The sequence below is a fragment of the Equus quagga genome, chromosome 18 (genome assembly GCF_021613505.1).
Source record: "Equus quagga isolate Etosha38 chromosome 18, UCLA_HA_Equagga_1.0, whole genome shotgun sequence".
NCBI lineage: Eukaryota > Metazoa > Chordata > Mammalia > Perissodactyla > Equidae > Equus > Equus quagga.
This window is the reverse complement of record NC_060284.1, coordinates 15,689,257-15,711,819: the sequence shown is the minus strand read 5'-3', so window position 1 is coordinate 15,711,819 and position 22,563 is coordinate 15,689,257. Positions and strand designations below refer to the sequence as shown.

The window sequence follows — 22,563 nt, the reverse complement described above, 5'->3', positions numbered from 1 at the left end:
CCAAAGAAGTTGAAGAACCTATTCAAGACAAAAGCCAGAGGTAAACCCGGGTCTTCCCAGTTAGTGTGCACTGTCCATGGCGAACTCCAACCTGACCAAGAACCTTTCAGGGAAATCCTGTTTAATTTGGCACGTTATAGACAGACCCAAGATAGAATTAATCACGGATTTGATAAGATCTCACGAGGCAGAATGAGTGTTCATACAGTGCATTAAAACCACAATTGGGTAGGTAGCTTAAAATGACATAACTTCCATGTGTGTAGGCCAAAATCAAGCTCTAAGGGATTATTTTATCTTCCAAAGTTAGACATGTCTGAATGATACCCAAGTGAAGATCATTGATAAAAGGTTAAACTTAAAGTTCCATATTCCTGTAAGAGTACTTCTTTAAAATAACGCTTTTTTCCTCACAATTAAAATATTTGCTTGAATTGAAAATTCCAAATGGTTCTTTTTCAGTAATGTAAAGACAATGGATCCAAAAGTATGCAGTTATCTTATGTCTATTTCTTAAGAAAACAGACTTCTCCAAGTAACAAATTTTTAAGTAATTTTGATTTTTACAAAGAACAATCTTAAAACTATAAGCATCATTAAATACTTCATGCCCATTCTTTTCTCCTGTATTTTCCTGATAAAAATACACGAACAAACTTTTACTTTTTAAAAAGAACACCCATACAAAAGGAAAGATGGGAAAATATTTTTTTAATTCACTTTTGTACATTTTTTAAGCAATCTATTGAAAAGAATAAGATCTTTTAAAAATTGGCTGTTTTCTATTTTCTTTAGAATAAAAATAAAGAGTTAGTATGTGTGGCTGATATGTGGAGTAAACTATTTTAGGGTAATGATTTTGAAAATAGCTATTGTGTTTCAGTTTATAACTTGTCTCAGAAAATAATACATTTCTATACTTATGTCTTTTGAATGATGAGTATATTCAACGACTTCATATGAGGAGTATTTGCAATGACTTTGGGAAAACTAGCTGAATGAAGTCAGGTCATTGGAACTCCTTGAATTTTATATCCTAAAACTGGGCGCATTACTTGTTTCCCTTCAAAGCCAGTCCTCATCCCACCTTTCCTATTTTTGTGAATGCTTGCCACCTTCTTCCGCTCATGCAGCTGGAAAACCTTTACACTCTTTTTGTCTCAAACATATCCCTCAACCTTAGCAAGTCAACCAGACATCAATTTGTCTTTATCTAACCCTTTCTGGAATGTCTCCCTATCTCGTCATCCAAAGACGTCTCCCCTTGTCCAGGCATTTGTAGTCTGCTTCCTGGACCCCTCTGGCTTCCCAGTCTTTGATGTCTCCTTAACATCCCTCATTCAAACAGCTGCCAGAATTTCTTCACTGAATCACTGTCTAGTTTTCTTAAAGGAAAAAAAAAGGAAAGAAAGTACTCTTTAAAAGAAAACCAATTAACAACAGAATAAAGTCCCAAACTTATTTTTCGTGGCATTTAGGGCATTTAAATCACCTTTTTAAACTCCTTGACTAGTAATAACTGGTGACTCCTCACTTTTGCACCACCCTTCTGAGGATGGGACCACTATAGAAGGAACATAGCAAGTTGACTGAGAGTGCTGGCTCAGGAGCAAATAGCCTGGGTTTGAATCAAACCAGTCGCTGAGACTAGCCGTGTGACTCTGGGCAAGTCACACAACACCTCTGTTCCTCTTTTCCCCCTTCTGTTGTGGTACTACTGTCAGGAGGTTTTGCAAGAATTAAATTCAGCCAGAAAGCGTCTAGGAAAATGCAGTGGAGGGCAAGGGAAATGGGTCTATACTTCTGTCATGGTGACTAGTTTTAGCTGTTGCCCCACTAGTTTACAATCTTTTTGGAGTCTGAGGGCCATGACTTATTCATCTTTGTCAGCGTACTCTCTTTACAAAGCAGATGCTCAGTAGATGTTCGTTAGATTAAACAGAATCTGAATGAAATGTGACAGAGGAGAGCCCAACTGTTTAAAGATAAAATGACCTGTGTTGATGGCACAAACATCAGTCAGCTCTTTAAACCAACTTTATTGAGGTATTACTTATAAAATGTACCAATTTTATGAGTACCAATCTAAGAGTTCCGACAAACACACACATTCATGTAAGCACTATTCCAATCAAGACACAGAATATTCCCGTTACCCCCAAATTTTCCTTGGTGCATCTGCAGTCAGTCCCCGCTTCCCACCCCAACCTCAGGCGACCTCTTTCTGTCATTACAGATTAACTGTGCCTGCCATTTACTTTTTAAGTTTTATATTAGAATTGTTTCTATCTTTCAACCTGAACGATCTGTTTCTATATAATCAACTCATAAACACTAACATGCAAAAGGAAAACTATGTCTCAGGCACCACTTGTTCTAGGGCTGGATGGGGGTTGAGGGTACCAGCAAATTGAAAATGGAAAACAGTATTTGCACTTCCATAGCCATTTAATTCTTGAAACTTGGCTTTTTTGTTTTTACTAGGCCGTTTTAGGCACAGTCCTAACCTGTAGGGAAGAGAGAGTATGTCCTTATTTAACGCCCTGTAGCCCTGAATCCCTGTAAGGCGAGGACTGAATCCTGGCCGTGAAGGCCCTGTTGCTGGGAATCAGAGCTCCTGCCTGCTTCTCGGCCCTTCCTTCTCCATGGAAATTCATTCGTGACCAGAAGAACGCCGCGTCCTGGAATTGAGGCTATAGGAAGGACCCCAAGACCTTTGCAGTTCTGGACGCTCTCAGGAGGGACATTTCATGGGTCTCCAGCGCTTTGGCTGTTGAGCACAGGCTTTGAGGACGGCACTCCGGTCGCTGCACCTGGGGCCAAAATGACCCCGCAAAGGGTCTGCAGGAGAGCTCAGGGCTGGTGGCCAAGAGGCAGGGGATGAAGTCAGGGTGGCGTGGGGGCAGGGGCTGGGGCCGGACGTGACCAGCTGACTTAGGACTTGACACACACACAGACACACACACACACACGCACACAAAAGAGGCCGGAAAGTGTCCGGAGGAAGCCCGCGCGTCACGGGGCACGGAGCCGGGAGCCTGGCGCGCCCGCCCAGCCGCGTCCCGGGAACAGGCCCGCAGAGCCCCCGAGTCCCGCCACCGCCACCGCCGCGGCCGCCGCCAATGAGACTCCTCCCGCTCTTCGGTGAGTGCCCGCGCCCGCCGGAGGCTGCGGAGGGGCCCGCGGCGCCAGGGGAGGGGGTTTTCCAGGTGAAGCTCAGGTGCCCAGCGGATCTGACCAAGCCGCCCACGAGAGTTGATGCAGTACTTCCCAGGATGTTTTTCTCCTTGGCCTTTCAACTCTGGAGTTCGATATTTAGGGCCCAGGGACGAAGTCACCTTTTCATTCCTTCTGACAAAGTCCCCAAAGTCTCCGACTTTGACCTTTCTTCTGATCTCCCCGCAAGAAATTTGGGAAACTCCAAAACATTAAGACTTGTGGGAGGTTTCCTGACATTTTAAGGGGACTGCCAGCCCAGACTTTGGGTTCATTTAAAATACTCTTTTGATGATGCTGTGCAGAAAGACAGTAAATCACATATTTGAAGGCGAATTAATTCTGGTTTAGACAGTATATACAGCCCTTTGTGAGGCTGGGATGTAGAATCGAATGTTTCAGAATCTCTTTTTACCAGATAAGGACAATTTATCTCCGATGACTGTTTTCAGAACAATAACTTGCATGATTCATAACTGTTCATCCCCAAGTGGGCTTGTCTTGAGACGGCCTGGGACAACCATTAAAAAATGAGCTCTTACGCTTTTCCTTATCTTTTCCTACCAGCCCGCAAAATACCATTTCCAACTTTGTTTTCAGCACATCTGAAATAAAGTCTTGTTCTCTCACATGCTGCATTTTGTTGGTTGTGTTTGTGGGGTGTTCCGTTTCCAGATCAATCTTTGACCAGTGTGTTGAGTTTTCCTTTAATTTCCCCTAACGGGAGAAAATGTGAAAGCAATTTTATTATGGAAAAGGAAGAATTTAAAAGAGGATTAAAGCACAGAAAAAACAATAATTGCATTTGTCTTCCTGTATGTTATCACTTGTTGCTCTCATTTTAAAATAACACAGATTTGAATTTGAAAAGACCCAGATACTTACTTTACCTTGGTTTCTGCACAGAATCATCCCCAAAGAAGGGAAATTGCTTTACCATCATGTAGTTACCTTAAAATTAACTCACGTCAGGGCGAAGGGTCCAATGATCTAGGAATGCTGCTTTCTTTATAAAGCTGTGTTGTTTACTACATTTTAGCTTTGTGGAGATTTGCTTGATAAACATTGAGATTGAAGAAAAGCATTACTCTTTTTACTTACTTGCTCTGTGCTATTATTTAGCTAAATGCTCCCTTGGGAAATTCTCATAATCCATTTATCTAAATAGAAAGAAAGAAGAGGATTTGTGTTTATTGCAGTCTCACTCAACAATGGGGGGAGTCTTTTCTTTCTGAAAAATTGTGTTTCTCTATTTTCCTTAGTGGGTTTTTCCACTTTGCTGAATTGTGCCTGCCCTCAGAATTGCACCAACACCGCTTGTCTCCCAAATGCAAAATGTGAGATACGGAATGGAGCTGAAGGCTGTTACTGCAACATGGGGTTTTCGGGAAACGGTGTCTCAATTTGTGAAGGTAAACAATCTTCATGACTGCTTTTGGATTTTATTGTAAGATTAAATTCTGATATGATTACTTCTCCTTTGTCCAGAAATTAAGTTGCTTCACATTATACTGTTTGATTTCATACAACTGATTAAAAAAAAGTTTAATTACTGAAACAATAAATTTGAACTTCCAATCTCAAAATTTATACTTGATTATTGATTGTTGATGACTCCACGTATATCTTATCTTTGGTGCGAATATTAAAGAGTGCCTTAGAACTTAAGCTGGAACACTAAGTTGCAGAGAGTCGAGTCAATACTTTTGGGAACTACGGAACCCAGAGTTCGTGAAGGTCAGGTTATACTGGGATGTGTGGCATCACATGCCTTCTTTAGTCCTTGACTACCTAAATTTGAGGATAATGTGAAGAGCTTTGAGGTTTTCTCCTGCATACCCTGAGTGTAGAAATGAAAGAGAAAGAGAGAGAGAGAAAAGAAAGGGAATTTTGAAAATTCGTTCTTTTCTGAAAAAGTGGATCCTCTTTATAAGACTTTAGGCGAGAGGCCAGAGCAAGAATGCCAGAAAGAGTCCTTCTAGGGTGCAGTTTAGCCCATTGACTTGATAGAACACCATCCGATCATCAGATTTAAGTGATTTCTTGTCTGTGGTCCCCACCACCACCTCTGCTCCTGTTTCCTCAAGCCTCGCTCAATCTTTCTTTATTCTCTTTCATTTTTAGCAGAATCTAGTTTTAACTGGGTCAATAGAACAACATCCTGGGTAGGAGAGAGAGAAAAAAGTTCCAAGTCGTATAAATTAGTTTTAGAATATAATTAAATGGCAAGTTCAAATTAGAACTGTGTGGTGTTATACTCCTAAATGTATTTAAGATAACATGGACTTTTTCTAATTAAGCCAGGATATTGTGCATTGTTAATATTGCATGTGTTTGCTTATAGCGTAAACAAGTTGTATCTCGTGATTCAATTTGATAGGCTCTTAAAAAAGATTAAATATGCAGTATAGAGTAAGACCAAGCCTCATCATAATTAGTTTAATGTTTTAAAAATGTAGAGGAAAGCTACAGCTTTTTTATGGTGCATTAGATCAGGCGTTTCTGCTTGTACACACAGCCAGGATTTGTAATATGCTGTTCTACAAGCACTACAAAATTCTTTCCATAAATAATCTTAGATTTTTATTGTATATTTAATTGAATGGCATTATGGCAAGTTGCTAGTTGAGTGACCTTCAAAATCTTGCTGCAAACATATTAGTGTGCTCTCCAGCAATCATTACAAGTCGTGCCATAGTCCTTTATAAGCTGTGTTGTCTTTCTGTTATTCAGATACTTTTCAACTGTCATCATTAGCATCAATAACTTTTCACAATTTGGACCTGCAAAAGCCAACTAGATTATAATCATGTTTCTAATGATTTCTTTTGAAAGTATTTTTCCCATTATCCAGTGTAGTTGTTTTTTTCCCCCACCGCCTAGTCAATGGCCCGCTGAAGGACAGAAAATATTTTCTGTTGAAAAGAAATACTTCAAGACCTTTGGGCCTGCAATTTCTTTTCACAAAGAACACAACTTACAATGGGAATTTTTTTTTTTCTTTTCAAGTTCATTTTTAACTTAAATCCCCTTCTTGTTTAAAGAAAGTTATATATTTACTTGTTTCAATGCTTACTATTTGATGATGTCCTCTTCAAACTACTCAAAGGTTTGTGATGTCTTCTTAAGACTGTTCAGTTTCGCCTTTAATTCACTGATAGAGTTTTGATATTTTTTTCAGTACGTATATTTAATATGTTTCAGAATTAAACTTAAAACCTTGTATTCTCAACTGCTGAATAGTCTACGTTATATTTTGGGTTTAAAAACTCTTGTTAGCTTTTTTCATCTCTAAAAAGATTCCCCACTTTTTCTGTCTTTCTCTAAGATTGGTATTAGGTTAACAAAAAAAAATGACTGGACAGGAGTTTTGTTACAGAGGATGCCTACTTTGGGAGGAATAAAAGTTTTTTTTTTTCTTTTTGGTGTCATTACTGTCATCTTCATAAAATTTGGCTCCCGCAGAGACCTGCCAAATAAATGTTGTGGTAATAACTCAACCTCGCTAAATGTACTCTGTTTGAAGAGGTAATTTTGAACAAGTTGTTTAGAATTTGGATTACATAGTCAAACAGAAACAAGTTTTAATAGTAGTGAATTTATTTCATTTTCTTATTGAATAAATATTTATTGAGCACTTTCATCACCATCATCAGGATAGCTAAATCTACTGTACCTTGAGTCCGAGATATTCATTGGCACAATACCTTAATCTGCTATTAGTCCCATTTTATCTATAAGGAAATAGAGTCTTAGAAAGGTTAAGTGAACATCTCAGTTGATACAATAAATAAGCGGTGGAGCCAAGATTTGAACTAAGGTCTAACTCCAGCGCTTGTATCTTGCTCTTTATCTTTGACCATAAGGCCTCTGCTTAATAGGTACTACTATGCCCTTGGACTGAAATAATGAATAAGAAATTGGCTTTTATTTTCAGTTTATCTAGAGATAGTTACAAAACTGTATTAATCATTTGATGCAATGTTATAAAAGTCATAAATAGAGGTAAATTTGAGATGTTCTACCAACTACAGGAAAACCTTCCAAGTCAAGGTGACATTTAAGCTGAGAATTGAAGAATATATAGTGTTTATCAATGGTATTGACAAAGTGGCAGAGAAGTCAGGCAAAAGGGATCAGTCTTAACAAAGGCGTAGAAGTTGAACATGGATGGTACGTTTTAAGGAGCTCCGAGTATTTCCTGCAGGGTGTATATCACAGGGTGTATTAGTCGAGGGGTCAGGGGAATTAAATCAAGATGTCAAGAGTATGGGCTTTATCCTGTTAACAAAGAGCCATTGGCAGGTATTTGGTAGCTGAGTTACATGATAAATTATGTGTATTAGAAAGATGACCCTGTTAGGGAGAGGAGGAATGGATTAGCCAGGGTCAACCTATAAAAGCAATAGTGACTTTATATTTGTACTTATATTTGTACAGTTTGTGTCACTTCTACCCAATATATCTTCAATTATCATATCAAGCTTTTGAAATAAAAAGTACAGATGGTATCTTTTGTTTACAAACACCCTTATGACTGGTCATAACCAGTTGTCTTGAGCTCCATGCTACAGCGTTTTGTGTCTGAGAGAAACAAACTTTTTATTAAGATTATCATAGTTTACAACCTTGTGAAATCAAATGGGTATCTTTTGAATATTTGTTTTCATTTCTCATCAGGCATTCTGAGCTCTTCTGATGGTTCATCTGCAACTTCTCTTGGCCTTTTACGTTTATTACACTTTTGTAGTATTGAGTTGCAGGAGTAGAGAGTTGAGTAACAGCTGGAGTGAGCATTTTCTTTTCTTCCTTCCCGCTCTCCCCCCCTCCTCTCTTTCTTCTCCTTTCCTTTCTTTCTTTCTTTTTTCAATCCTCAGATGGAAGTTGTTCCTGATTTTTAAGTAATATTTAAAGAATATTTGAAGAATTGGAAATATAGATCACAATAACATTATATATGCATCTTCCTTCACATATAATATGTTACTAATAATCATTGAGGAAGCAAATGTTTTTTGTAAAACCAATGTGTTTTTACACACTCCAGAGGAACTTCTTAGGTAAATGAATACCAATACCAGCTTGAAAAAGTGTGAACTCTGATGTGCTTCTAGATAGCTGTGTGTCAGATTTGTTTTAAAGTGAGGTGCATATTTCCATAGAATTTCTTGTACTGCATGGAAAATGTAACCTATTTAAGAAGTGACAGTCTAAATGAACCCAAGGCTTACATTCCAGGATGCACGATTTCTGTGAACTTCATCCAAATAAATAAAATACCTTTGCCAGTTTCAGAAATCCTTTTCCTTGTACTAGAAATATGACCTCTTTTGTCCGTTGACAAGAAGAGTTACACAATAGAGAGAACAAAATCTACCACAGTAATTAGGTGGAACTTCCTCAAAAATATCCACTCCATAAGATTACAAATTCCTTCAACAGATAGAAAGAGAAAATAAAACAATAAACCATTATAAAGATTTCTTTTAGGCTAACGGGTTTTTTTTAAAAAGGAGAAGAAAAATAGGACTTGTGTCCTTTGAGTTTTGCTGATCAACTCCACAATTTTAAAGTGAAAAACTTCTCTGTTCTGATTTGACAATGTCGTTTTTTCAGTCTGAATTTCAGGAATCATTTTTCTAAGCCATCTTGTTTCATGTTTATCTCACAGGACAATTATGAGAATTAATGAGATACAAACAAAGAAATATCTTGAGATCTCGAAGATTTAATATGAACATAAGATTTTGGATTTTCCCAACTAATTTATAATGAAACATCATGAAAATTTTTCTTGGCGCAGAAGTCTTATTTATTTTTAATCACTTTTTAATCAGTGTTATCGAGATGGATTCATTGCATATTTAGAATCATAAAAGTAATATCAGATAGCTAATGACACAGAGAATTAAACTGAAATAGTAAAAGTTAACACACAGCTTCTGAGTTCTAATTTCAACAGTCGAAAAGTTATTCAAACTTCTGTGTTAAATCAATTCTAAATAAGACACCATCTGACTTCACATTATTAGAGTGCTGATTTTTTTTCAAGTGGAAACTACCATTGTTTGTTTTTACTTCAGCCTACAACATTAATTCATAATGTATATGCTATATAATATGTGTGGATGATGATGCATCAATGGCAATAAAAATTGGGTATCGTTTTTCCAGAATTAGCTTTCATTTTGCATGTGAAGTGAACATGACAGCTGTACTGTCTTATATTTTCTCTCCAGCCATATCTTTAGGAGCTACTACGAAATTAAAATTAAATCAAAATTGTGCTGTATGTGGAATTTGCATACATTTTAATCCTCTGTTTCTTTTTAAGAAAAATACTGGTAGAAAGAAGAGAAAGGGACAATAGCAATAGCACCTTCAATACCAGGAAGTAACTTATGAGTCAGTTGTTCTGCTTTGTTTATTACAGCTCCACTCTTTTGATGATATTCTAAGATTGCCAACTTTATTTTGCAAAACATGATTTTTTGTTGTTGTTCTGGGAATGTCAGTTATCTATAATCCCAGTTTGTAGGGCATCAACATACTTTATAGCCAATACCTAGTTATTTCAAAAGCAAATTAACCTTCTGATTGTCCATTTTCCCATTTTTTTCTCTTCTTCCTTAGTTTCTTTAATGCTTAAATAAGTAACTTTCAGATTTACAGCTTATTCACAAGTAGAGTAATAATATTGATGTTAATTTTAGTGCTTTCTGTGAGCTGGAGACTATTATAAGCACTTTACATGAATTTATGAATTTAATTCTCATAAAAACTCTCTAAAGGCTAGTATTATCCTCAATTTATAAATTAAGTAATTTTCCCAGAGAAAGTACAAACAATTGCCTCATGTGATCCTCAAACTACTCCGTGAGGTAAGTCTGCAAGTAAGGATTGAATCTCATTGAGATGAAATGAATTATTTTGGTTGTACCCCCCATCCATGAATCTGCTTTTTTCCCACTACATTATCAAAACAATTGATTAAAAAGAAAAAATTACGTGGTGTGTATGTTTAAGATACCTTAGGAATAAGTGCATGCAAGTTAAAACTATTTACAAGTTTCAATATCTTGATGAAATTCATAGGTCAGTTACAATTGTTTGACGCCTGTTCGTCCGCAGACTTCAAGGCCAATGTACTCACAATAAAATCAATGAAATCAGAGTGGGACCATGAGAAGTCTACTCATTAAGACTGAACTCCTCAAAGCAGGATCCAGTGCTACAAAAGGGGGCAGTTCAGTGTCCACAGAGAAGGCTGCAGTGAAGATGGTGGCGTTTCCTGGTGTTGGTGATTTCCTATCCTTTTCCCAGAGAGAGGACATCTAGGCGATAGGTTGAGACAGTATTTCCCAAAGGTTACACAGTTTGGGCTCCTGTTTCCTATCAGTGTGTGCTCCCAGGTAAAGCCAAGAAAATATTCTCAAAGGAAACTCTGTGATCTGCGTGAAAGGAACTCTTGAGAGTGAAAATTGATGCCACCTTTCTGCCTACTTTTTTATACCTTTGCTGGAATAATGCCTGAAAAGTGCTGTGCCCACCCACATAGACAGAGAACTCTGCACTCTCTTGCACTAAAGAGGTTGTAATGGCTGGTAGGCAAAACCTGGGCCAAGCTACCCCAATTAATCAACATCGTTATTGAATTATAAACATGAGGGTCATTTAAGGATAACTAGGCATTGGAGAAAGGCCAATAATACAAACACAAAGATGACTAAATAGAACAATTGGCCAGGAAAATGATACTTTTAGGAAGAGAAAAGAGGTTGAGGGAAAAAGTCCAACTTATACTGTCAAAGAAATTCTGGAAAATTTGGCACCCAAATAAACACAACAGAAAAGTAGAATAGGCTTCTACATAAAAAAGAGCTATCACACCACAAAAATACATTCTTCTTCAATATACCCTAAAACCTTTGTGTTCCTCAGTCCCTGGTACCTCCTTTCTCCTCTTGTTCCTCTCCTTTTGTAGCAAGAAGGGTCAAGACAATAAGCTGGTAAAATTGTCAGTAAGGCAAACCAGTGCTTAAAAACCACCAGAAGATTGAGGCTAAAGTCTCCATTCCTGTGTTTCCTCTCCTACAAGGAAGACCACACCTAGAACAGGGAAGCAACAAATAAATTTCTTTATACTTCAGTAGAAGATAGTCAAACTATTCTTGACTCGTCAAGGGGATTTAATCCCCCTTTTTAAGATAACCTAATTTCACCCCTTGTGATCTTCTGCTTTACCTGTGCCCAAACCTCTCCCAAATTCCTCTCCTCCCTGCTTTATCTCAAAGGTGAAACGAGGTAGCCAATGTGTCTTCTAAACCTAATTGCATGATTTGCCTGTGGTTTTTCATGTTATAATGTCATTAATATGGGGATGGAGCCCGTATGTGGTAACCAGGAATAGTGGATTGTTATTGGAGAACCTCAGCTCCATTTGATTAGGCCCAAACTTTGTTTTTGACTCACTTATAACTTTTGTGGTTATAATATTGTAATCGTCTGCAGTCTCCCTATGTTGTCTGTTTTCCAAAGAGATTTACAGAATTCCCTGGCTAATACTTTTGATATAAACCTAACATATTTTTCTCCTCCAGTAAAATATATTTGTCTTCTGATAAATGTTATTCCAAAATTGAGGCAATAACCTATAACAGAACGGCTGAAATATAATATCCAAAGAATTGCAGAACTAAAAAGCTAAGATGAAAAATATGAGAACAAAACTGAGGAACAGAGGACCAGACATGGGGAACCTAATTTCCATCTAGCAGAAGTTCTTACTGAAGAAGGCATCCAACAAGATTTAGCAGAGGAAATAATAAAAAATACGACAATTTTCCCAGAGCTTGAGAAAGACATGAGTCTTCAAGTGAAAGAGCACTTTAGTGCCTGCCTATCTTGGACAGAACGTTTGTGCCTTCACTTCTCATGTTCTTATGTTTAAGGAATATCTATTGATCAATATCCTGCTATAAAAGAGGAGTATAGTTTACTTAATAATCTGTCACTTTTATTTATACATTCAAGTTGATTATTACCTTTATATCCTTGAATAATAATGGAATATACTGGCTGACTTAACATCAGGCTGCTCCATTCCTGGAGCCTAGGGTGAAAATCTATTCAGATCATAGGGACAGAGTGAGAGAAACCGGTTTTCAAAAGGACGTTTAGGTAACTGTTAGCATCAGGGGAGTGAATAGATGCCAAGCAGCCAAAAAACGTAGATGACCACTATAAGCTAAGTTTCTATCAGTTCTTTGAGCCACCATTTCTCCATTCATCCACTTTTCTTTAATCTCTACTTCATTTAATTACTTTTCTGAGACCAATTCTAGCCCAAGGAAGGGGGGGGGGTCACATTTTAGAAATACTGTCATATTATCTCATCATCTTAAAAATAATTTCTCGATCAAAGTGTTATCCTTTAGGTTCCCATTATTGAATCTTTCTTATATCCTTTTATCCCAGTAACTAAGACCCAGCCCTGTAAATTGGAACCTTCCTAGTATCCCCCACCCTAGATTCTCTGGTAATAAGTTCTAATATCACTGAGCCAAGGTCTCCAAACTTGTTATGTACAGACTAGCTCTGTTCAGCTGGGATTTTCATGATAAGTTGCAAAGAGCATCTGAGCCTCAGTTTCTCTGTAAAATGAGCAGATTTCACTAGGATCATTATTAATGTCTCTCCCAGCTTTAAAATTCTTTGATTCTATTATTGTGAGACATTTATTTGAATTGTAGTCAATTTCCAATTCAATCACTTTTGGGGGAAGTAGCCTGGATTTGGGGCTTAATTTAAAACATGAAAATGAAAAGTACGGATTTTGGTCTCTTGCCTCTAAACTCAGTGCACTTTCCACTTTACTATGCTGTATTTTTATCTCCGATCTCTAGAGCTGGCATGACCAACGAAGACAATGCTTTCCTCTACTCCTATGCTTCCTCCTCCCTGCTTGGGACCATGACACATCATGATACTATTTCCTGCTGAGTCGCAATGTGACCTCCAAGTTCTCCAGGCAGATGCTACAAATCAGGAGAGGTTGGCACATAAATGAAACTTATTTTCCATATTTTCTCTGGTGGCTTCCACCCTTGGAAGGAATTTCTGGACCAATCTTCAGTGGGCCCTCTTGTATTACAGTGCTGAAAAGTAAGGTATTCAATATAATATGATGAGCAAAAGAAGTACAATATTGGAGTCACTTGAACCATTAAAAACAAACAAGAAGGCTGTAAAACCTTGATTTTATATTTGCTTCCCTATCAGAGAGATTTAGTTACTGTTATACGTGATTGAGAGTACCCCTTTGAATACGATGGTGTGCGTATCGATTTTAGGGGGCGGAGGGTTGTGATTCACGTGATTTTTTTTAACCAACATTTAACGGCTATCTGGAACAAACTGCCACAAAATGGAACTTGTCCTTGTGTTGCAATTCCAAAAGAACCTTGATGATTGTGTGCTTGTGAGGGTGTGATGAGACAGGGGTGGTGAGAGTGCAGTTGATCAGAGGGGCAGTCTTCTCAGCTGGAAACCAGTAGCTAAATTTCTCCCTTCTGAGGACTACATGTATCTACAGACATCAAAATACCCTTGTGTCAGGCTCAATGGATAGAATAGGATAATTAGTTATGTGTGCTCAGGGGAGAAATTGAGCACTTTCAATGTTGGAAGTATTACAAGTTGAGACTTATTGTCTAAGACCCAATACACATCACTTTCTTTGCAAGGCCTTTCTCATTTCCATCTGTTAAGAATAAGCATTTGTGGAGCCGGCCTGGCGGTGCAGCAGTTAAGTTCGCATGTCCTGCTTTAGCAGCCCCGGGTTTGCAGTTCAGATCCCGGGTGTGGACATGGCACCTCTTGGGAAGCTGTGCTGTGGTAGGCATCCCACATATAAAGTAGAGGAAGATGGGCATGGATGTTAGCTCAGGGCCAGTCTTCCTCAGTAAAAAGAGGAGGATTGGTGGCAGATGTTAGCTTCAGGGCTAATCTTCCTCCGAAAAAAAAAAAAAGAAAAGAAAAAAGTGCTGTTTGTCGTGTTCTACTCATAATTCCTTTTTATTTTTGCATTAATACATAAGTTTTGATGGAGTCTGCCTACTTTTCAATAGCTGCAGGGGAATATCAAAAATGAGTGCTGTTTGAGGACAGTGACTAGTTCTTATTCTTGATTGTGTCCTTGGAAACTACCAAACTGGTTTGGGTCCAATCTGTAAAATACTATGGATTGTTTCTGAGTGACTGCTCTGATTGGTTGGTGCCTCATTCTTATTGTTCCTTACCTATGCTGAATTTATTAATACGTTATGGATCATATTCCTGCTTTGCAGGAATCAGCCCTCAGATTTGGTTGAATTTTATACATTGTAAAGACCAGTGTAGCAAGATGATCTTAGGCATGATCTCATCCCAAATATTTTGCTGTAAATAAAGAGTATCCATTATAGCCCGATGGAAAATTTGCATGAATGATCATAAACTTGACATTGATTTTCTCTGGGCTATCTTTATGTTCCTATTTCATTTTGAGTGATCAATATACAAGACTGAATTTTTGTTAACTTGTTTATTGCTCTTTTGAACATTTTCATGAATTGGGAAGCAGTGTCCTAAGGCAGGATCAGTTGCAATATTGGTACTAATCCCTCATGATGGTCCCCAGTTTTGAGGCACTTTGGTCCTAACCTTTAGTCCCATGTTGACTATGGTATTGCCTTCTGTGTCTTATGTATCAAATATGCCTTTTTCACAAAAATCATAAGAAGTGTGAAATCATTGACACTTAGAAACGTGATATTTTTACTTCTAATTGTATTAGTACTTTGACAGTTCTTTCTATAATTGCTAAAAGGAATTTTAGTCTGCATTGTTGAAAATACTTGTCTCCCATTTATCACTGCTTCCAATGAATTGATCTTTTTAAATGCTTTACGTGAAGCGGTATTTATTCTTTAGTTAACTGTTTAAGATGAAGTTTTATCTTTTTTTGCATTAATATGTACAAAGTTAAGGACTGTTATTAAAATAAATTTTTTGGTTTTTATCAAGCTCTAAGTTTGGTTAAAATAGAATAAATTATCTCATAAATGAATTGGGAAGGAATCCTATTTTCTTGCTCTCTAAATTTGAATCATTTCATTAGAATTTTGATACTTCCATTATATGAGAATTATGAATAAAATATTATCTCCATCCACGAAAACATTTTGTTTAATTTAAAAATATATATTTTAACCCTTCCAAAGAATTATTCACTTCCTTGCTCTAGGAAAGAATCTTTTCATTCCATGTGGCAGTGCTGAAATCAACTAAAAGATTATGTGTTTAGGAGGATGTGGGAAAACTGACTTGAAAAACTCTAAAGGAATTATTTCAGATAATTTTCTACTTCCTGTCTGCTTGAGATATGATCTTATATCCTGTATTTAACCAACCATAAAACATTAAATTGATCCCAAGGATATGAATTTACCTGAATTTACATAAATCTGTATGATTTGTTAGTCAGCTGTATCAGAGAACACCACTACGTAATGTATATTATACACTATTTATACAAATGTCTCAAACATTCAGAATGTTAAAAAACATAGAACAAAACTTATTTGTCTGGCATGAAATATAATTTTCTGAATATTAAAACATTAAGGCAAGATCATTGAAATAGTTCAGCTCCTTTAACTATTTTGGTCCATTGCCATTGAGTATAGGTGAAAGGTACCAATGCTTAAATTACTGTAGTCTCGTGTGTAGTTGTGAATAGAATGTGAATGAGGATATTAGGAGAAAAAAAATTCTGTTTAAAAAAATTGGATATAGAGAAAGAACTCCAAACACCTGAATGTAACAGATGATGGTATTTGATATTCAAGTCGAAGAGTTTTCATTAAAAATGTGATTATCTTGAGTGTCGTTGGTCAGACAAGCTCAATTCCTGCCAAGTTCTTTTACGTGGGATTTACTGCAAGGTGATGCTATTTTCCATATTAACATGATTTTTCCCTGCAATTTTATGTTCAGATACTTAATTTTTATTACCAAGAAATCCGGATTAGTATACAGCTTCATAGATTCTCTTTATAATTGTTTAAAAGTTCCCAAATAAATTGCTGGAAGATAGAATGTCAGAACCATTCAAACCTTGTACTTATTTTAAGGAGGAAATTAACACTTTGGTCCTTTATTTGCCATGGAAAGAGATAATGACTTTCTCTAGGAAGATTAGAATCTAACCAAACATTGTGGGCTATATATAGCATACAAAACCCTGTGCCATTTGTGAAAATGCTATCAGGGAGAAAACCCAGTGACTGAGTTTCTGTACTGTATTTTTTAGGTACACAGATTTAATTTAGAGATTATGGTTTGAAAATAAAATTTACTGTATGAGTGTTTTTGGCTGATAAGAAATTGATTTTGTGACCTTGCTACACATTAATTGAAATATCTGGCAATGTGTCTTGACTGGGTTTAAGGAACCATGCGTTCTTGGAACCATATTATTCCTTCACGTTGAACTCGAAAGTTAATCACTTTGTTACCGTTATAGGAAAGGAAACTACTTTTTGCCACTGTGGGGTCTGAATAACCTCCTTCTATTGCATGACAAGTGGGTTTTACAGAATAGACATTATATTTAGTTGGTTCACTATATTAAAGGTGGAGGCTTTTAATTTACTTAAGAGTGATATTACTTACACATTAAACATAGTACTTTGTATTTTGTAATATTTTAAGGGTTATATTTATAAAATCAAAAATAAGGAATTATGTGCACATGAGCCTGTTTAGACATAAATAGAGGTTACTTGTTATTTAAATTATTCGGTAAATTTTAGAATGTAGTTTATGAGAAGTTACAATAGAATGAAGGTAGTTAGGTTGTCATTGTTCTCCATACGTCTTCAATGTTAATTTATTTAACAGATATTGACTCAGGTTGCGTTTACATAGGAAAAAAATAGACTGCAAAGGAGAGTTAAAACAAATTGTGAAATTTGTAAAATCTTCCCAAGGAACGCCAAAATATATACTTTCTATGAGGGTCTTTGGGAACGATGAAGAAGGCCAGTTATCTACACGATAATTATCCAGCCAAGTGAACCTCTCCGCTTTACTTCTCTTTTGTGGATATAACATCAGAATCAAAATTGGGCCACATTTATTTGGTGACTTCATTTTATTGCCCTCTGCTCAACAAGAACACATCCTGAGTATTAAGGAATTTATCATTAAAAATGTAATTGAAGTTGTATTTAACATTTAGAACTCGAATTAAGGAAGAGTATGCTGTTTTTTGTGCATCTTTGGTAATTAAAGTTGACAGGTACAGACAACTCTATCAATTTTGATGATTGAACAGCGTTTAGGTATTTGTGGGAAATTTTTAGTATTTTGAAATAAGAGAGTTGTATATCCTCTGTATCAAAAGGATTCTTATGCCAGGTTTCTTGATGCCGTATGGAGGATAAGTTCTGAAGATAATTTCTGGACCTTTATAAACATGCAAACATAAAGAGAATGCTGAAAAAACGTACAGCATATCTCTGTTGTATATGCATTGCAGGAGGGCGAGCAGATGCTTGATTATAGGGTTATGTTTGTTTGTTCAACTAATGTTATGTTCATTGCAACAGTTTCATAATGGAATACCATGTGGAGAAGAATCATTTTTAAATGTATTGTGGACTTTGAATTTCGGTTTATTAGTTGACAAATATGTCAGAAAATTTTCAGTAGAGGCATTAATTGTTGTTTTATAGTCAATAATCTCTTTATCCTTACCCTTTGGAAAAAAGTCATGCTTTAAGAATAAAGTATAGAGTTAATCTGAATTTAAGGAATTCTTTAGATTATAACCCTGAGCACAATTTCATTATTATGTTGAGAAGAGAAAGCCTAAGTCTTATCAATTATTGGTGATAGAGTTTTAATAAAAAATTCCAGTGATTCATACATTGTGATCCAAGGACTTACTATTACTAATGCCTTAATATTTGCAGATAGATTCTTTTATTAATGGAAAAGAAATTGTCATTATAACAATATTTAAAATTGAATGGAAATATGATACACTTGGAGAGCAGAATTTAAAAAAAATTTTGGTATATGATAAGTATTCGACACTAGGATATCAAGTACAGATAATAAATGTAAGAGAGAAAAAAATGGCTATTGTTAATTTCAAAGTAGATTTCAGAAGGTGAAGCATTTTGATGGAAACACACTTTGGAAACCTGGGGCTCAGCTTTTTAGATTCAGCAACTGTTGATGGTTTCAACCAAGATGGATCAAAAGTGGAATCACAGCTTATTGTGGGAAGCAGGCCCACGGAAGCAGCAGCGCCTCTGAGGAAGCCATGTGTAAAATCAAATCCTAGGTTTGTCATTTACCAGCTATAAGATTTGGACCAGTTTCTACATATTTGGAATATAAATAGTTTTATAGACAACACCAAAATAGTTTTTGAGGATTAAAGAAGATAATACAAATGCAACACTGAGCTATGGTACCTGCCGTACAGAACGGCCTCAGTAAGTGATAACTGTTATTAATGTAGATCTGTCAGTCACTTTCTGCCAAATTGTTTTGGGTAGGTTCATTCTCTTTCTCCTTTCCCAAGTCATCCAGGAAACCAGATGAAGATCATCTAGGTGCTGTGGCTAATGTTACACATAGAATAACAAGAAGCTCTTCTTCTTTCCCCAACTCTATGAACACATGGCATATGTGCACTTCAGCATATACCTGGAATCAGGGTGGATTACTCCCTGCTCGTCAATGGTTCATTAATCCTTAATTTACATATTAGGTTTGCTGTGTCTGAAGGAAAACAAATTTTTACTTATGAGTCAGCTTTCTTTGAAAAGGGAGTTTCATTAAATTCCTTTGTGCTAATCACCTGGTCAGCAAGGTGAAAGACCAAATTTAAAGTAGAAATGTGTTTAAAAAAGAATCTTGGAACTAAATTCTCTCCAATTTTATATATATATAATAATATACATGTATTTTATATATGTGTGTGTATGTATATATACACCAATAAACAAAATTATATAAAAAATGCCTAGCATTGAAGACATGGTACTTAATGGAAGATATAAAGTACAGTAAGAAACAGATTAATAAGTGTAAATTCTGGGGCTGGCCCCGTGATCTAGTGGTTAAGCTCAGTGTGCTGTGCTTCGGTGGCCTGGGTTTGTGGGCACAGACCCACACTACTCATTGGCCATGCAGTGGAGGTGACCTACATGTAAAAAGTGGAGGAAGATTGGCACGGATGTTAGCTCAGGGCTAATATTCCTCAAGCCAAAAAAAGGTGTAAATTCTCAGAAAATAGTTTATTTACTGTGAATATTTATCATAATTGACTAAAAAATATTTTAATATCCATCTCATTTTTTATTGCTTGAAAACTATAGGGTTTACATGAAAACTTAAACAAAACTCTGTATTATGAACAGGTAGGTATTTTTGTTTTAGCTTAACAAATCTCCCACTGACATTAGTTGTTTAAAAATATTTGAAGGTAGATAGACACAGAAAAATACATAGATGATAGATATTTCTCTATATGAAGTTTCTATCAATTATTATGCAATTTTTTAAAAAGACTTGCAGGATACTTTGGCATAGAGCTCATTAGAATAGAGCAGCATATGTGTGTATATATATGTCTGTGTGTATATATAAAATAGAATCATTTTATATGAAATAAGATTCATTTCTCATTGAATAAGACCATTCTGAGAAAAATGTAAAGGAAAATAATTTTGCAGAGGATTGAATATTTGGCACAGCTTTGCTTCAAAGACAATAATTTGGTGTCTTACCTCTCAAGTGATCTGTATAATCTGAAAGTAGCTTCTTAAACTCTGAGAGAAATCACAGATCCATAGAATAACATCATGAGACAGCACTTATAAGATTTTCAGTGCCTGGAAGAAGTGACCATGTTCATTGATAGAACTGGTTGAGAAGATGATTGGAATTACTCTATCATGATTCTTTATTTCTGTGGTTGTTCAGGCATTCATCAGTGTAATATCTCATCCTGAATAAAGATAGATTTGAATGGAAATATGTCAAAACACCTTTATTCAGTCCAGCAACATTTCTGAGTTACGGTTTAACTTATGTCAACTCAAGATGATCAAATATTTTCTCACTGCATTTGAACCCTTTGTAATTCCTTGGAAACCTTCCCAAGAAAATGAAAAGCAGGGAGGCTAACTTGCAAATTCAATTGATTAAAAATGAAAATTCATCCTTTTGAAACTAAATCTCAACTTAATATTTTGTACAAGCTAAAATAGACCTCTTATACTGGGCCGGTGATAGAAACTCACATCAGGTTCTCTGAAGTCTAAATTTACTTCTCTCTAATTTTTCAACCTGTCATTTCAAAGTTATTATCAAGGAGCTGATGATCAATTTAACTTTTTCAAAATGTCCTGAAATAAAGTGTTTAAAGCCTTAATATAATTACATTTGATTTTCATTACTTTAATTTTGTAATTTACAAGAAAGTACTAGGTTATAACTTAAATTTCTTTACTTTTTACATTTGTTATTTTTAATTCTAATATATTTTGCAACTTTCATTCTAATTTGTCAATATTCCTAAATTGCAGACACAAAATTTGCAGTTGCTATGTAAAACATATTTGAAATAGTATGATAAATAATCCCTTATCATGAATCTAAAAATCTATAATTAGTGTAGATAAATTTTTTTCAACAATAGAGCAATAAGGTTGAATCAAATTGGAAGCTCTTTTGTTTAAGTTATTATTCATTAATTCATGCATTCACTCACTCAAGAAATACTTGTTGAGCACCTTCGATATGTTAGGCACTTTATAAAGGTAAATATGAAGCAATGAACCAGTATATGTGGCCCTCAAGGATTCTAGAAGGATAGAGAGACATTAAAAACACAATGACACAAATTGTCACTTAATCAGTTGAGTGGTCTGAGTGGTCTGAGTGCTTATGGGAGCTTCCTAAGGAGGCAATGTTTCAACCGAGAGTTGAACTGGGCATTAGCTTCATGAAGCATTTGCTTTGGGATAGGAATGGGTGGTAAGAATGATCATTACATGCACTTAGGAAAGCTCTGATGAATGATAAAGACATGCAAAAATAAGTTGCTGAAGTATAGTGAGGGGAGTGCTATAATTGTAGAAGATATATCTAAAAAGTTGATCAATGGGCACAGTATCTAGGGTCCTGATGTCATCCATAGAAAAATTGGACTCTATTTTCAAACATTTGCATTTTTGAAGATCGCATTATCTTCTACAAGGGAAATGAACTGGAGGCCAGCAAAGTGTGGATGCAAGCTCATTGGGTTGAGGTTGTTGAATCGGTGGGGGAGAGAGAATATTGGCTTATTCAAGATTAGTGACCAAAAAGATGAAAGAAGACTGAGAGAAGTGATATATAAATTGTAGGGATCTCTACGTCTTGATGATGAATTGGTATCCAGGTGAGAGCGAGAGATGTGAAGCATATCTCTTAGGTTTGTAGTATAAACAATTGGGTGGATGTTGATGCTTCTGATGAGAAAAGGAAATGTATATGGAGAAAAATGATTAGTTCTGTTTTGGATATGGTATGACTGACAAGTTAATCTTATATCTAAGTGGAGACGATAGTGTACATTGGTCTGAAACTTAGAAAAGTCTTGAGAAAATTTTTGGAGTCATTAGCAGGATGTTGATGTTAATGGAAACCATGAAAGCAAATACAATTACCTATAGAGACCACATAAAGGGAGATCATAGAATGAAAATAAAGAGGAACTAAGCCCAAGTCCTAAGAGACTCAAATTCTTAATCAGTAGAGAAAGTAAGGAAAGTTGACATGGGAGATTTAGAGATGTGGCCTTAAAGGTAGGGAGAACATATACATTATCATTTAAGCTAAGGGAATGGGTACTTCAAGGCAGAAGGAGGGTTCACAGTTTCAAATGCTAATGAGAGGCACAATGAAAACTGAAAATGCCTAATAACTCTTTTAGTAGAGTGATCAATGGTGACATTAGTAAGAACTGCTTTGGTGAAATTTTTATGACTGAATCCAATCTAGAATGGGCTGAGTAGTGCTTGAGAAGTAAAGAAATCCTTTTAAGTAGTTTGGCTATGAAGGTAAACAGAAAAGCCAATGTGGAAATTGACCAAATGTAAAGGCCATTGGAAAGAATTGAGTCTTAGAGAAAGAGTAGAAGATGAGACAAAAGGACTAGAAGAAAGAGTTGATAAAGACAAAAATGGATGGATCTTGAGCATAGGAAAAGGACCCCAGGCTAAGTAAGGGTTTAGGGAA

At 36.0% G+C, this 22,563-nt stretch overlaps 1 protein-coding gene across 1 annotated transcript in view; it reads left to right on the top strand.

Moving 5' to 3' along the window:
* The first annotated feature begins 2,889 nt into the window (after positions 1-2,889).
* ADGRL4 (adhesion G protein-coupled receptor L4) overlaps positions 2,890-22,563 on the top strand; it is a 106,580-nt gene continuing 86,906 nt past the window's right edge. Inside the window, exons 1-2 of the mRNA XM_046645735.1 lie at positions 2,890-3,144; positions 4,479-4,628. Coding sequence (XP_046501691.1) covers positions 3,123-3,144; positions 4,479-4,628 — 172 coding nt within the window. The 5' untranslated portion in view covers positions 2,890-3,122. The remainder of the gene's footprint in view (positions 3,145-4,478; positions 4,629-22,563) is intronic.